Source organism: Camelus dromedarius, chromosome 6 (genome assembly GCF_036321535.1).
Source record: "Camelus dromedarius isolate mCamDro1 chromosome 6, mCamDro1.pat, whole genome shotgun sequence".
Taxonomy (NCBI): Eukaryota; Metazoa; Chordata; class Mammalia; order Artiodactyla; family Camelidae; genus Camelus; species Camelus dromedarius.
Window position 1 is genome coordinate 38705245 of NC_087441.1, and position 15777 is coordinate 38721021.

The window sequence follows — 15777 nt, forward strand, 5'->3', positions numbered from 1 at the left end:
TGGGGCTCCCTTTCTACAAACTTCCTACAACCTTCCATATCTATCCTAGTGTGTCCTTTATTTTTTCCCACCTAGAAACAGCCAGCTCTAAGATCAAACCATTTTCTTTTCCTTTAACAAAATGCAATTCCATTCCTCATACCTTTTTTTAAAAACTCAAAACCTGTATCCTACTTTCCTCCCGTCTACCAAAATATGTCATTATTTTAAGAAGTAGTAATTATTTTATTTATTATTATTTTATATTTATTATTTTAGTAGTAGTAATTATTTAAATTACATATATAAATTGGAATCCTCAACTCTTAAAAAAAATCTTACTTTATAGCGAATGTTTCAGGATCTTATTTTGTTTGGAAATGACCTAGCTATTCAACTACTCAATAAACTTCCATCGTTTAATTTAGCACGATTCTTTAATTTTAAAATACCAAATATCTAGAGAGATCATTTTTAAGTAGACATTCCTAAAACATAATTATTTCTAAAGAGTTCATCTAAAAGCTCTTATCTCATTTGCATTTAATTCACTTATAAGAATTTCATCATATTGCTAATTTTTTTCTTTCTGCTGACAAACTCTGCAACAGAAACAACATGAACCTACTGACATTCAGAAAACCTAGGTACAGTAAAAGATATGTCTGTATTGATTATTCCAACAAGCTTAAGCTAGCTTTAATATCAGATATCAATTTAACATTGAATGTTTCCCAGATCACATGAACCTGAAATTTGTTCTGTCTGGCTTCTCCTATACTTAGAAGTATTTAATTTGTAAGCACTTACGTTTAAGTCAGTTAAACAGAGCTCATTTGCAAGTTAATTTTTAATATAAAGACAGAAACAGAGAGCTCACAGTTTTTCTGACTGAGTTAAAAAAAAATCTTTTTTTTCCCCTTGAGAGCTCAGGTAGATCATTTACATCTCAAAGGACAGGAAAAGAAATGCAAATTCCTCCTCTAACTGCTTTTACAAAACCCAACCATCCTGGCTATTTTCGGGGAATTTTTTTCCAATTCCCAAATATCCACTTCAGTTTAAAGAAATAACAGTAATAGACAATTTTATATATGTATTTTATCATTTATATATATAAATATATAAAATCATTTGATCACATTCACATGCCTCACTTTCAGCAAGACCAGGAAGACATAACAGGATTTGGACTCAGGCACTGAGACAGGCAGGCAGACAGGCAGGCAGAAAGACAGACAGACAGACACACAGACACACACACACACACACACACACACACACACACACACACACACACACGCCTCGCCAAAATAAAAGCCAAAGTAATTGCAAAAGGCCCGCTTTGATATAATAGCAGAGCCATTAGGGGCCATTATTCTCCAGATTTCAGGGAGTACTGAGCCCACACAGTGTTATGTTAAAAAATATATTTTTTAATTTATCTCTTAGTTTTACAAAATATACTCTAGGGAAAATATAAAATGGAACAGAGCTCTGATCATCCATACTTAATTATTCATGGCCGATGTTTATCAAATATCAAGCAAACAATTCAAAACTGTCTCTCAGGGTCACAATTCCCTAGCCCCAAAAGGCAGGTTCCCAATCAATGCACCATCAATCCAAAAGGGGAGAACTCCAACCAAAGCCCCATCAGAGATGAAACTGAATGAATGTCTAAGGCTAGTTCTAAAAGGGAAAATCCCAACTGTTGTAGGCAAAGCCAGCGCAATAGGGAAGGATACCCTGGTGTCATCACACTTGACCCCTGTTACCAAAGATATCTCAACAGGCCAGTGCAAGTACTGACACACACACACACAAGAAACAACACACTTGGTGGTCCCACAAACAAAAGATCTGATAAGATGTAGCCCCAGAATTGCACTTCCACTCCCAAATGTAGGCTTCCAGAGTGGCCAGGCTCCTGAAAAAGAATGGACTCAGAGTGGCTCCCAGTGAGCCCAGAATGGTTCACTTCCTGGAAAGGAATGCGCCCAGATGCAGTGAGTAGGGTTTTCCTGTCCTGCACAAGCCTGAGTGGCTCACCTTAAAAGAAGACACACAAAACACAAACAACTAATAAGCTGTGGTTGCACAGACAGACAATCAGAAGAGGTGTAATCTAAAAATTCCACTTTCACCCCAGACAGAAGCCTCCAAACAGACTGACCCAGTTCTTGAAAGAGAATGGACCCAGAGTGGCTTGCAATGAGCCTGGAGCCCACTTCCCAATGGAAATGAGCCCAGATTGAGTGGAGAGAATGCCCAGCCTGCATGAGCTGAAGCTACTCAACCCCAGGCGACACCGAGTGTGGACAGCAGCTCTAGACGTTTCTCGGCTCCAAACAGCCTCGTACTGGCGTGGCCAGTGCCAGTCAGGGAGAGTTCCACCCTTCAGTTCCCCAGAGTGAAGTGGGCTCCAGCAGCTGCTGGGACCCAGGGAAGGGGCTGCACTGGCCTGGGTCTACCTGCCACGGACACAGACTCCTCCTAGGCTGACTTTGCCGAGATTGTTACCAAATGCAAGTTTGTGTATTCAAGGCACAGTGAAGCTAAACAATACCAAAATGACGGAGTTTGGATCAGAATAATGAGAACGGGTGGTTCATGCCCCAAACTCCGAACTCGTCAAAGGGTTTCAGGTGAGCCTTTTTAAAGGCTAGCTGAGGGACAGGCCTCCCAAGGTGTGTGATTAGCTGTGCACAATTCTCTGATTAGTTAATGGTGATCAGTCCTTAGACATCAGAAGGCCTGGAGGCTATGTGCTCATGATCATCAAGCAGTTAATTTCTTCCACTTGGTGGTGGTGTATAGCATCTGAAAAACGCAGGAAATACGTGTGAGATACAATTATCTGGTTACTCCAGAGAGGAGCTGCAGGAGAATATGGGGGAGGGGTCTGTCCTGCGAAGGACTATAGGGTCCTGCTCAGTTACAGAACTGTTGACAAGGATGTGGAGAAATTGGAACCCTGTGCATTGCTGGTGGGAATGTAAAATGGTATAGCTCCTGTGGAAAATGTCATGGTGATTCCTCAAAAAAAATTAAAGATAGAATTACTATATGATCCAGCAATTCCACTTTTGGGTATATACTCAAAAGAACTGAAGGCAGAGTCTCAAAGAGATATTTATACACCCATATTATACTCCCATATTGAATTCACAATCGCTAAAACCTGGAAACAAGCCAAATGTCCACTGACAGATGAATGGATAAGCAAAAGGCAATATACACATACAATGGAATATTATTCTGACTTAGAAGGGAAGGAAATTCTGACATATTCTACAGCATGAATAAATTTCGAGGACATTATGCTAAATGAAATAAGCCAGTCACAAAAAGACAAATACCATTTGATTCCACTTGTATGAGGTATTTTAAAGTAGTTAAAATTATAGAGACAGAATGTAGCATGGTGGTTGCCCAGGGAAGGGGAAAGAGAGCGGGAGTTATTGTTCAATGGTTAGTTTCAGTTTTGCAAGAAGAAAAGAGTTCTGGAGATGGATGGTGGTGATGGTTGCAACAATATAAATGTACTTAATACCACTGAACTGTAGACTTAAAAATAGTTAAGATAGTAAATTTTATGCCATGTATATTTTACCACAATACAAAATTCCAGAAAAACAAGCAAGCTAAAGCATTAAATTAGCACGATCTTGGAAAATAGAAAAAATAAAGATACTTTCATCCCAGTAGTACATACCATTCAGAATTCCAGTCCCTTATACAGTGCCTGAGAAGTAGCACCAATGACTATGCGTACCAACTATAATGTCGCTACTGCTCAGAAGCCATGAGATATTTCACAATAAAAAACAGCTGAACATAGAATCCTTTAAAGTACAATTACTTGCACATATAAAAATAGTGTGTTGACAAGATGGGCAATAGCTGTAGATCTATAGTGTAAAATTTTTAAAATGTCTTGGGATACATGCCCTGGGGCAATGGAGGGTTCTGTTGTCCCAGACATGCCCTTGGTACCCATCCCAGTAGCCTATAAAGAAGTGGAACCATAAGAGAAAACCGGACAGTCTCAGAATGCTCCCTGTTACCTGCCCGCAAAAATACTCTATCTTCAAAGATAACAGTGTATTCTGTGGGGGGAAAAGGTTGCCAGGCCAACTGGCTGATTTAAAAAAAAAATAAACTAATTAAAATTACGTGCATCAGATATGGTTCCGGTGAATTATTGAGGCAAAATGTATCAAGAGGGTGCTGATGGCACTAGATGAGGCAGGCACACTCTCTCCTGCCTTGACAGACAGGGGGCATGGGGAATGAAATCTTGCTTTCTCCTCAGAAAATGCAGACTTCCCCACTGCACCCTTTGCTTCTTCCATTGGAAGCCACAGTGTGACACTGCGATGGAAATCTGCCAACATCTCTGGAGTGAAATACATCATTCAGTGGAAGTATGCACAACTCCGTGGAAGCTGGACTTACACTGAGGTATGAAACACTGCCAGTGGACCTAAACAGAGACTTTTTCTTCAAGTTACTACAAGTGCCAAATTACTACATATAATATATGTATAGAGACCTTCGAGAGAAGATTCAGACAGAAAATGAGTGGTTGGATTACATGAACTTTGTCTCCACTACTCTTTATGCTAAACCTTTTAATCTTGAGGAAAACATATCATTGGACATATATATTATTTCTTCAGCACAGTATCACATAAGCAACTACTCATACCACTTGTCATTATCTGCCCATCCCATTTAAAATGGTTCCACCTGGGATGAGGGGCAGGGAGGTCAGCCAGGATGGTCCCTTTTAAGAAAAGCATGAGCAAGTTCAGAGAAAAAGAGTCCCAAGACACCACGTATATTAACATGGAAAAATTAAAGCTTTGAAGTAAATGCCAAATGACTGAATGCATAATTCTGCAGTTTGGAAGAAGGAAAGAATTTCTGTGTGAATTATGTAGAGTGATGTTGAGATGGCCCACCTCCAAGCTCCAGGCCTCCATTTCATCCGATCTGGCAGGCCCTGGGTCACCCCGTATCCCAAGGCCATCCATCATCTACAAACGAATCTGTGCTCTTAAGTATACGGTGGTGAATCTATAAATGCTGATTTCTGATCTCTCATTGACCTAGGCTGTGTCCAAGCTCTCCTACGTGGTGGAGACCCTGCATCCATTCACTGAATATATTTTTCGAGTGGTTTGGATCTTCACAGCCCAGCTGCAACTGTATTCCCCACCAAGCCCCAGTTACAGGACCCATTCTTATGGAGGTATGGCATGCTTAAGAAGTAAGGGATTATCCCAAAGCTTCAGTTTAGTCTGTTTTTATGTTAAACAATGAAATACATTTAGTCCTTCTTTAATGGATCCATCCAACAACAGAATACCTAACTAGGTGCCAAGTGGTGTTCTAGGTGCTCACCCTATCTCTGGGATCAAAGCAAAACCCTCTGCTCTTGGGGAGCCCACATACTGGGGGAGGAGAAATAGTCTAAGCTGGAAACCTAATAACTGAGGAAAGTATATTCTAAGTGGGAAGACGCAGGGAGCTATGGGAAGACGAATGTTTTGAGCAGGGTCTGCCCTTTAAAAACGGAGAGTCTTTCAAATAAGGTGGTCAGAATAAGCCTCAGTAAACAGTTAGGAGTTATGGAAGGTTTTAAAGATGAGCAATTGCTCTGAGTGCTCCTTCAAAAGATCATTTTGGCGATTACACATAGAAAGGATTGAAGGAATGAGAAGAGACTGGAAAGTAACAGAGAGAGAGACCGGCTAGGAGGTTGTTATAATACCTAAACATTTGATTATAGATAATTTTTAAAAATATCACATACATTGGAGCGTTTTCTGATTTCTTCTTTCAAAGATGTGACTTCTTTACCAGGAAAAAAATTTAAGCCTAGAGCCTTTGAGGGAGGTGAATACCTGGGGCAGAGACTCAGGAAAGGTTGCCTGGTGCCCTCCCCCTCAGACTTAGCTGAGGGGACTTGGGAGGGTTTATTCTAGATGTTAGATGTCCCTACCCCTCAGTTCCAGACATTCAGCTGTGCGCAGAGACCCTCACGCTGAACTAAGCCTTAGACCTATGCATAGCTGGACAACTGATGGTGCTGGTGGGGGCATTTTCTGTCCTCCCTGATTCATGTCCTCTTCTTGCTTATCAGATGCTAGGATGTGTGTGGCCACCCCTGCTGATTATTCTCTGGCCATCCTTAGAACCTCAGGTCAGACATGGGCCATGTTTGAAATGCTCCAGATCAGAGTAGAATCCGTGGATTCTTTGTTCAGAGCAATGCTGCATGTACTCCAACAGCGGTGGAACATTTTCCAGTGCTGGAGGGTCCAGGGCGCATGACTAGTCAAGTCAAAATAATGAAGAAGTCAAATTTTGCTTTCCATTTCTGGGCCTTTCTGTGGATATGCAAGCCCACATACCCTCCAGGCAGGCCAGACCCTGTAATGAAGGTTCTTCCCATGGATAGCACCTCACGCTTCAAGTTTCTCTTACTTTTATAGCCACATTAAAACTTACGAAGTTATCTGTTTTGTGTTCCATTACTTCATGGCTCTGTTCTCTTTTAGCTATGGGAAATATATAATTTTAGATGGTATTATTGCCTTTTAATTGGAGCCCTTAACTGGAGCCCTTATGAAGATAACTTCTTAATCAGGTGGAATGGTTATAGGCAAGGAATACCTTGCTTAACCTGACCAGCCTTTCACGGAAGATTTTTGTGGGAGGAGATTTGGACAATAATCACAGCTTGTCATGTAGGTGGCACCTAATGTCTTTGAAGTGGAGCAGATGATATCTGGACATTGACCTAAAGAGTTAGGTTTTCTGACATCCTGATTCTAATTCAGTGGGAGATGTTTCTTTCTTCCCTGTTCACCAGGGTGACTGAGTACATGGAGCAGGGGACTGATGCCATGATGTCTGTGTTTGCCAAAGATCGGTCTGAGGGTAGGGGCAGAACCGTATCACAGAAAGGCTGAGATATCAATGCAGAGACCTTTTTAAAACTCATCCAGGGTGAGGGCTGAACTGTCTCATTTCTCCCGACTCTAATGAGTCAGGGGTGAGGCAGAGCATTTGCCAAAATTGTTCAGAGGGAGAGAAGTCTGCTGAAGAGCAAAGTGACACCACAGTCCTTTCTACAAAAAGAGGAAATAAACAGGTGTGGTTTCTGGGCATGGGAGATACGGAAAGCAGTGTTCTTGGGGTGGAAGAAGGACTGTTAGATCATTTGTTTTCCTTTCTGTTCTTTGCCACTTAGGTAGCTCCTGAAGTCTAAGGGTGAGTGCTTAGTTAGTTAAAGCATGCTCCTTTAATTCCCTGCAAGGCACAGTCCTCCTGGATTCCAGGGGACCTTGGGAGCTGGGGAAAGGAAGGCAGAGCCTGGGTCAGCAGTGCTGAGGCCAGCAGGGGTGAAGTGGACTGTTCTAATTCAGGCTTATCTAAATCCCTATCTTTAGCTGGAACTAGTCTGGCCACGGCACTCTAGTGAGGGAAGAGGCCCCAGGACTTCTTTCAACTCTTGTTAATCATTGACTCCAGTTCTGTTACAGATTCTGTTCTCCTTACTAGCCTGGTTCCATCCTACGTTTCAAGTCATTTAGATCTCTAGAGATTTTTGACAACTTTTTTTTATGGAACATGTATCCTATTTGCACACTTCCACATTTAATTTTACTGCATAAATTAGAAGTGAGGAAAATAATGTTTGAAAGCCTCCCTTAGGAAAGTAGCCAACTGGTGTCATTTAGGGGTTGGGAGTTGCAATTCATAGATATATTACCACCTTCTCTCTATCTCACACTTATTATTGTGAATATTAACAAAAATATTTCATGCATGCCAAGTTTTCAAAAAAGAAGACTTTTTCCCCATCCTCTCTGCATTTTCCCCTGTGCATTTTCTGCTCACAGTGTCACCATTATCTCTTCCAGTTCCTGAAACTGCTCCCCTGATTAGGAATATTGAAAGCTCAAGTCCTGACACTGTGGAAGTGAGTTGGGCTCCACCTCAATTCCCAGGTGGACCCATTTTGGGTTATAACTTAAGGCTGACCAGCAAAAATCAAAAATTAGATTCAGGGACACAGAGAACCAGTTTCCAGTTTTACTCCACTCTAGCAAGTACCACCTACAGGTAAGATTTAAGTGGCTCACGACAAATGTAACCAGTGTGGGTGTGGGCATGATAATTAAGAAATATGGCTAGAAATTAATTTAAATGTATTTTGAGAAATCCCATTGAATTTGTACTGTTGGTTTGAGGTTATTGTGGTTTTCCTCAAGTTTGTATGCTTCTATTACACCATCCTAAGTAAAAACATTCTTGAGCATTTCTATTGTATTGAGATAAATATAAATATGGGTTAATAAATATGGGCTAAAGAAGACATCATAAACACCAGAAATATCATTTCTTCATTTGATCCAACATGAAAAAGTAAGGAGGGAAAATTCTGTTAAGAGTATTTTTGTATTAACTTGTTAAGGGGGTTATTTTATTATTGTTAGCTTTTCTAGCATTCACTAAGACCTCTTTAAATTAGGGCATGAATGAGGGTCATGCAGATAGCAAAGTTCAGTTTTTGACCTCAGTGACCCTGAACTATTCTATGGGGAATGCAAACAAGGATGTAATTGATGGTCATTTTAGTGCTGAGCAGTGCAACCAAGTAACCAGATACATGCATTACCACATGGTCCTTTAAATAGAAACGTTATTGCTCCTATTTTTATCTCATGTTCACAGCATGCCATGTAAAAAACATCTCTCCAAACTGTTTTTGGAATAGGTTTTCTATTGCAGCAGTAAATGAAGTTGGTGAGGGGCCGGAAGCAGAATCTAGTATTACCACTTCATCCCCAGCAGGTACAGACCGGGGACGCACCTTTGGTTACAAGGGAACTAAGGGAGTGGCAAGGGTGGGCTCAGATCTCAGAGGTCCTGGGTCATCTGGTGTGCCTCAAGACCCTAACTTTTCTGCCCAAATGGACACTGTCTTTTGAGTACTAGGTAAGTTTTCAATTTTAAGTGAGTCCCAGTATTTGACCAATCAATGTAAGTTGTTAGATGAAAAGTTTTCACACTAGAATTTAAATTTTTTTTAAATTAGGGATTAAAAATGGCCTCAAGTAAGCCCTTGGTTTCAGTTAAAATCACTCGAGATTATGATTCTCATTTATACACTTATGGGACACATATATTCTTTCTGCCCTAACCTCCATTTTATATTATGTATCATCATTTAAAAACCTTTTTTTTTAAAATTACCATTTAAAAAAACACCAGTCTCCCTAAGATTTAAAAATATATCTGAACTTAATAAGTTACATTTTACCATTTGGATATTCAATCTATCAAATCAGTTTTGTTATAATTTTGCAAGTACCATTTTTTTTCTTTTGGCTTTGGAATTTTAACAATTGTATGGAGAGACTGAAGGCTTACTGCATGATGTGCATCTGAGAAAAATAATAAAAGAACATGTTCTAAGAAACACTGGAAATATTTGGGTGAAGCTAGTTAAAAAAGTTTGGAATAACAGACAAAGATTCTGAATTCTAGGAGCCAGTTTTCTGTTTTCTTGGGAAACTCATGTGCTGACTTGACCGCCCCTTCCCCTAATCTGCACATGCGTGCATATGCCAATGGGTATTAAATGTCATCTATCACTAGCCTTTGGTTTTTTTGGCTGTTACTAGAGTCTAGGAAAGAAGAGGTATTTTTGTTATGCAGGAAGCATCCGAAGGGCAAATTAAATATAGAGCAGGCTTAATATTGTTGTTACTGTGATTATTGCATAACATTTATTAATTACCCTAAAAGTGCTCATCCATGCGTGCTGCGTCCGTCTCCAGTTGAACAGGACGTCAAGCAGAGTTCTGCAGTCCTCAAATTTCATTCCTCCAAGGACTTTTCTCCTGCCTCAAAGGGAGAGATTATTGAAGACAAAACAGAGACAACCAAGGTCTAGCTATATGTGTGTGTTATGCAACATCCCCCTCTAGCTTGGGCTGGACCACCTCTGCCAGTCAAATTCCCATGGCTGAGGATAATCAGCTGAGCTCCGACTGGGACAAGGTGGTTGAGAATGGTGATACTGCATGTGATGTTATTTTGAGGGCATTTAGGGGCACATACACAGAAATTCTACTTGACTGACATTGCACTTCCCACCCTAATCATAGAATAATGTGATTTATATCACAGTCAAAATACCCCAGTGCCTTCAGAGATAATCTGACCAGCCCCTTCCATGTGCTAGTCCCCTTGCTTTGAAGGGTGGTATTGATCTTTTTTGTGTCAATGTGCATATGGTTGATCTATCTGATGATAAATTGTGGTATTGTTTCAGTTCAAGAAGAGGAACAGTGGCTCTTTTTATCCAGGAAAACTTCTCTAAGAAAGAGATCTTTAAAGCATTTAGTAGATGAAGCACATTGCCTTCAGTCAGATGCTACACGCCGTAATATTACAGGTCAGTGTAATAGAGAACAGTGTTTCCGTAGTGTGAAAGGAAAGATCCCGGGTGAATGCAATTTTAATCCCATTATTAAAGATTAAAGAAATACATTCTCTTTCATGTAAGTCTTTTTTCTGGTTGCTATGTAATGACACACATGTATTTGCATGGCTCTTCCAGGAATATCAGTTAATGTCCACCAGCAAGTTGTTTATTTCTCTGAAGGAATGCTCATATGGGTGAAGGAAGCTGCCAACATGTCTGATGGGTCTGACCTGAGAATTTTTTACAGAGGTTCAGGATTAATTTCTTCCATCTCTGTAGACTGGCTTTATCAGAGAATGTATTTCATCATGGATAAACTGGTGAGTCTGAGAACAACTAGATATTGATAGTCTTATGATTATCTTGGTATATTTATAAGTAACATAATTCTTTATTTCATTCATTAAATACTCATTGAGGGTTGATTATGTTTTAGACTCTAGGTTAGCAATGAATTGTAGACCTAGTCTTCAAGAAAGCCTAGACTTTACCTAGTATTAGTCCTGACCTACCAGTCAGTCACCTTTACTGTGATTTTTCAGAGCCATGAGTTTATACTAATGATAATTCATTTTCCATAACATATTGATTACATACTGAATTATCACTAGGTGAGACTGTCCACCGTGATCAAAGTCAGCTGCAAGCATCTTACATTCTATAATAACCACGGGTAACTTTTGTAGGATTCTGAAAATACAGGTTTACTGAAATCTTTGAGAAGACACCGTCTGGATGTGTTTCAAGTTTGCTTCTTTGACAGGGACAGGCTGATCATAATCAGTATGGCTGGAAGCCCATCAGCTTGGATACAGCTTAAACATTAAAAATAGTTGAGTGCCCGTCTCCACAAGCCAGGAGAATAGGTACTTGTATTTCATGGACACCAAGAGGATATGAACTCATTAGGATATAGGATATAAAACTGGTTTTTAAGGGATTTTTTTTTTATGTTTTCAAAAAGTGCTCAATGATTAGCAAAATTCTAAGCACAGAATAGATACTCAAGAAGTGCTGGCTGGCCAAAGCGAGTGTAGAACTAATCCTACTGATGTACTTTTCTCTAGGTATGTGTCTGTGATTTAGAGAACTGCTCAAGCATTGAGGAAATTACTCCTTCCTCCATTATTGCACCTCAAAAAATTGTGGCTGATTCGTACAATGGGTGAGTGTTAGCCTGGTCAATGTGAATTCTCTTCCTTTGGCAAGAATCTTGGGGACACTTGCTAATAGCACCTTAGTACCAGATAAGAAGCCAATCTATGTACCTTCACATTTAATCAAATCCAAGCAAAGTTTTCATTCTATGGAGCCAAGAAGACATTTCTTTCAAACTTGATCCACAGCTTTCCTAGGTAAGTGGTTTTCCTTTCTCCTTCAAAGTAAAATATGGGCATATGGGAAAGACCTCTTGCCCGAGATTCAGGGACCTGGTTCCAGTTCTGAGATTTGTCTCTATTTTACAGCACAACTCAGGGTCTTATTTCCCCTCAGTGCTCCCCATAGAAGCCCTTCCTGCCTCTCTTTCCTCTTTTCATTGCACTGTTTCTTTTGCTGAGCAAATCAACACCAGTTCATTTTTCTGGTTTAGTTCTCACATCTATCAGGAGGCTGGTTTAGAGAGAATGCTGCTAGCATCCACTTTAGGAAACAGAAATTGATGGTTAATAACAAGTTAAAATTTGCCGTTACAAATAACTATTTTTCCATGCCACAAATGAAATGGACACATTTTAGCTCAGTTTTGGAGTAGGACTTTGAGAAGTAACTTTGTGTCTGTGACCTTTGCTTTATCCATCCGTGTGGGGAAGACAATAATACCCAGTAGGGTATTTTGAGCATGAAATGAGGTATTCACTGTGAATGAATTATATGATCTCCAAATGCTCATTAATGTGAAGCAAAGCATATCTTTAGTAAATACCTTTACCAGTTTGCACCGTGGTGAACCCTGTCCTTATCGACTCTGGAGGTAGACGGTTCTGATTGCCCTATAGGTTAAAGCAATGGGCTGAGACAGTTACTCATGCACCCTAGCACTGAATCACCCCAGGCTTCTTTTGCCTCTGTGTCAGGTATATCTTTTATCTCCTGAGAGACGGCATTTATAGAGTCAATCTCCCTGTGCCCTCTGGTCGGGACTCAGAAGCCATGCATATTGTGCAGAGTTGCACATTAAAGGACTTTGCAATAAAGCCGCAGTCCAAGCGGATCATTTACTACAACGACACCACCCAAGTCTTCATGTCAACCTTTCTGGACGGCTCCGCTTCCCACCTGATCCTACCTCACGTCCCCTTTAATGATGTGAAGAGCTTTGCTTGTGAAAACAATGACTTCCTGGTCACAGATGGCAAGGCCGTTTTCCAACAGGATTCTTTGTCTTTTAATGAGTTCATTGTGGGATGTGACCTGAGTCACATAGAAGAATTCGGCTTTGGCAACTTGGTCATCTTTGGCTCGTACACCCAGCCACACCCCGTGCCGGGCCACCCGCAGCAGCTCTCCGTGCTGTTCGGCTCCCAACAGGCCCTGGTTCAGTGGACGCCCCCAGCCCTCGCCATCGGAGCCAGTGAGTGCTCTGGCCCCAGCCAGAAGGAGGGGGGAGCTTGAAGGGCTTGACATTGCAACTCAGTTTTGAGAACCCACATGTGACCATTGAGTCATCAACCAGAATCTCTACGTAGCTCACACACACATGCACACACACAAGCACGCACAAAGTATTTACACATTTGTCCCGCATTTGTTAGTTCTGTGTTAAGAGAATCTCTGTATTTCCCAAGTACACCCCAACAGAATTGTTGGAGCATTTATTGAATGTTTCCTGGGAGCCAGGCACTGATATTCCAGTCTGAGGGACTATATCAGCCCAGGGGGATGGAGCTCTGGGGTTGAGATTTTGTACCATAGAGATCTTAACGTGAATTTGAACAACTCCTTAAGACTCTGTGGACTTGAATTTTCATCTCTGGAGAGGCTGTGGTTGGTGGATACGCAGGTGGGCTTCGGAGCCAGCCTGCATGGATTCGTAGGCTGGTCTTGCCATTTATTAGCAGAATGACCCTGGGCAAGTTACTGAACCACTCCGTGCCTGTTTCCACTACTGGGAAATGAAAATATTAATTATATCTTTCTATGAACTCTTCATACAGACTAAATTAAGATCCACAGGTAGAACACTCAGGACAATATCTAGCACAGAGGTTGGCACATTTTTCCTATAAAGGAAGAACCAGGCAGTAAATCTTTTTCAGCTTTGTGGGTCATATGGTCTCTGGAATAGCGACTCAACTCGGCTTTTAGAGAATATGTAAATAAACAACTGAAACAGCCATAGATAATATGTAAATAAGTAACTGGCTGTGTTTCAGCACAACTTTATTTACAAAACCAGGCAGTGAGCCCTCTAGGTCACTGTGGGCTGCAGCTTGCCAAGCCCTGGTCCCCTAGAGTGTTTAGCAAACACTGGCTACTCTTTACTTTAAGACTAAGTTAATTATGCCTGTTTGCTGTATATTTCAAAGATGGCTGAAAATGAATAAGCAAAAGAAATTTTTTTTTCTATTGTTTGGGCTCCTAGGAGGGAGATACTACCAATACTGGGAATTATATTAGAGGTTCGTCATTAAGCATTTGTTTAGTAGGAGCTTGTATAGGACACCCCTCTGATGGTTCCATGCAGCCAATCAGACAGCACGGACTGAGGAAGAGTAGCCTCCTATTTGTTGGGCATGAGATCTCCTTTGATGGGGCAAATTGAGTGTCATGGGTGGAACAGCCACTGTCCCTATCATATCACAAGTTAACCCTGGTAATTAGGGGGCAGCTAGCTAGGAGGCATTCCTGCTCAATTATCCTTCCACTCAAGGTGAAGCTATAGATAAATTTACTGACAAGCTTCTGTTTGCGCTTGCTGATGTCACCCGAGTCAGTAATACTGTTTAACTCTTCTGATTAGGCCCTTCCGCTTGGCAGAACTGGACTTACGAGGTGAAAGTGTCAACCCAAGACTTTCCTGAAATCACTCACATTTTCCCTAATATAAGTGGGACCATGCTTAACGTACCCAACCTTCAGAGTGCTACGAAATACAAGGTTTCTGTGAGAGCGAGTTCTCCCAAGGGGCCCGGCCCTTGGTCAGAGCCCTCAGCGGGGACTACCCTGGTACCAGGTGAGAACACGTTCTTGATTCTGTGTACTCCTGTGACCTTTAACCATCCTCACCTTCAGTGTGGTAGAGAAGGGTGCCTTGACCCCTTGGGTATGTGTTTATTCTCTGAGCTTAGGAAAGCAAATAAAGCACTGTGTGGTATTTATGTTTCTAACCTGCTATTTTAAACATTCCAAGATGTTTCTGAACAAACGATATAATGTCCTTCTTCATGGTTTTCTCCTTTCTTGTGGTTTACTAAGCAGTATCGTTCCTTGAATTCTGAGGGTCTTGGTGAGAGAAGTTGAGGGGCTGTGACTCATGCTGAGTTCCATCCTCCTGGCTGAAAGAAAACGGGAAGATGACTGACCCACTTATACTACTGTTATTGCAGTTGCTTCTGGGTGCTCTGAATAGGACCATGGCAACCAATCGCCAAAGCAAAAAAAAACAAATTCTGCCATGACCATGACATTGCTGTAGAGGCAACATCACCACACATTCCTCTTCACCTTCAATTTCAAATAGTTACATAAAAATCAGAAAGTATGTTTAATATGATAAATGATTCTGCTAAGCAAATATAATTACTCATATACTTCCAGGGTATTTTTCAAAAATGTTGATTTACTGTATAAAGGAAATCTAAGGTATAAGATGTATATCTAAAAAGTGGGCTTTCTGTGATATTTCTTTCAATTTTTTTCTTTTCTTCTTCTTCTTTTTTTTTTAAACTAAACAGCTACAGAACCACCATTTATCATGGCTGTGAAGGAAGATGGGCTTTGGAGTAAACCATTAAATAGCTTTGGCCCAGGAGAATTTTTATCCTCTGATATAGGCAATGTGTCAGGTAAACACCAAGTCCCCTGTACATGGATGACAGGTTTCTACTCATAAAACTTTCTGAGCTAGTCATCAAATCAAAAGAATTGAGTGTTTTACTATTAGGTCAGTAATGAAAGGAAAAAATATTGACTGAACTATAGTGCCAGTGACACTGTTAAGAAAATGTCAATTCTTGAGTAGGAGTGCTATTTATTATTTCACAGAATGTGAGGTTATTTAATGATTTAGGTGTATTTCAGGAAGGCTTTGATATACTTCTCATGTATTTTAATCTGTCAGTGTC

At 40.7% G+C, this 15777-nt stretch overlaps 1 protein-coding gene across 2 annotated transcripts in view; it reads left to right on the top strand.

Annotated features, from left to right (window-relative positions):
• Window positions 1-15777, top strand: part of ROS1 (ROS proto-oncogene 1, receptor tyrosine kinase) — a 106614-nt gene that overhangs the window by 21305 nt on the left and 69532 nt on the right. For both annotated transcript variants that reach the window (XM_064486745.1, XM_064486744.1), the window contains exons 6-15: window positions 4298-4446; window positions 5101-5239; window positions 7920-8121; window positions 8777-8853; window positions 10340-10462; window positions 10628-10812; window positions 11560-11657; window positions 12568-13064; window positions 14454-14666; window positions 15388-15498. In XM_064486745.1, coding sequence (XP_064342815.1) covers window positions 4298-4446; window positions 5101-5239; window positions 7920-8121; window positions 8777-8853; window positions 10340-10462; window positions 10628-10812; window positions 11560-11657; window positions 12568-13064; window positions 14454-14666; window positions 15388-15498 — 1794 coding nt within the window. The remainder of the gene's footprint in view (window positions 1-4297; window positions 4447-5100; window positions 5240-7919; window positions 8122-8776; window positions 8854-10339; window positions 10463-10627; window positions 10813-11559; window positions 11658-12567; window positions 13065-14453; window positions 14667-15387; window positions 15499-15777) is intronic.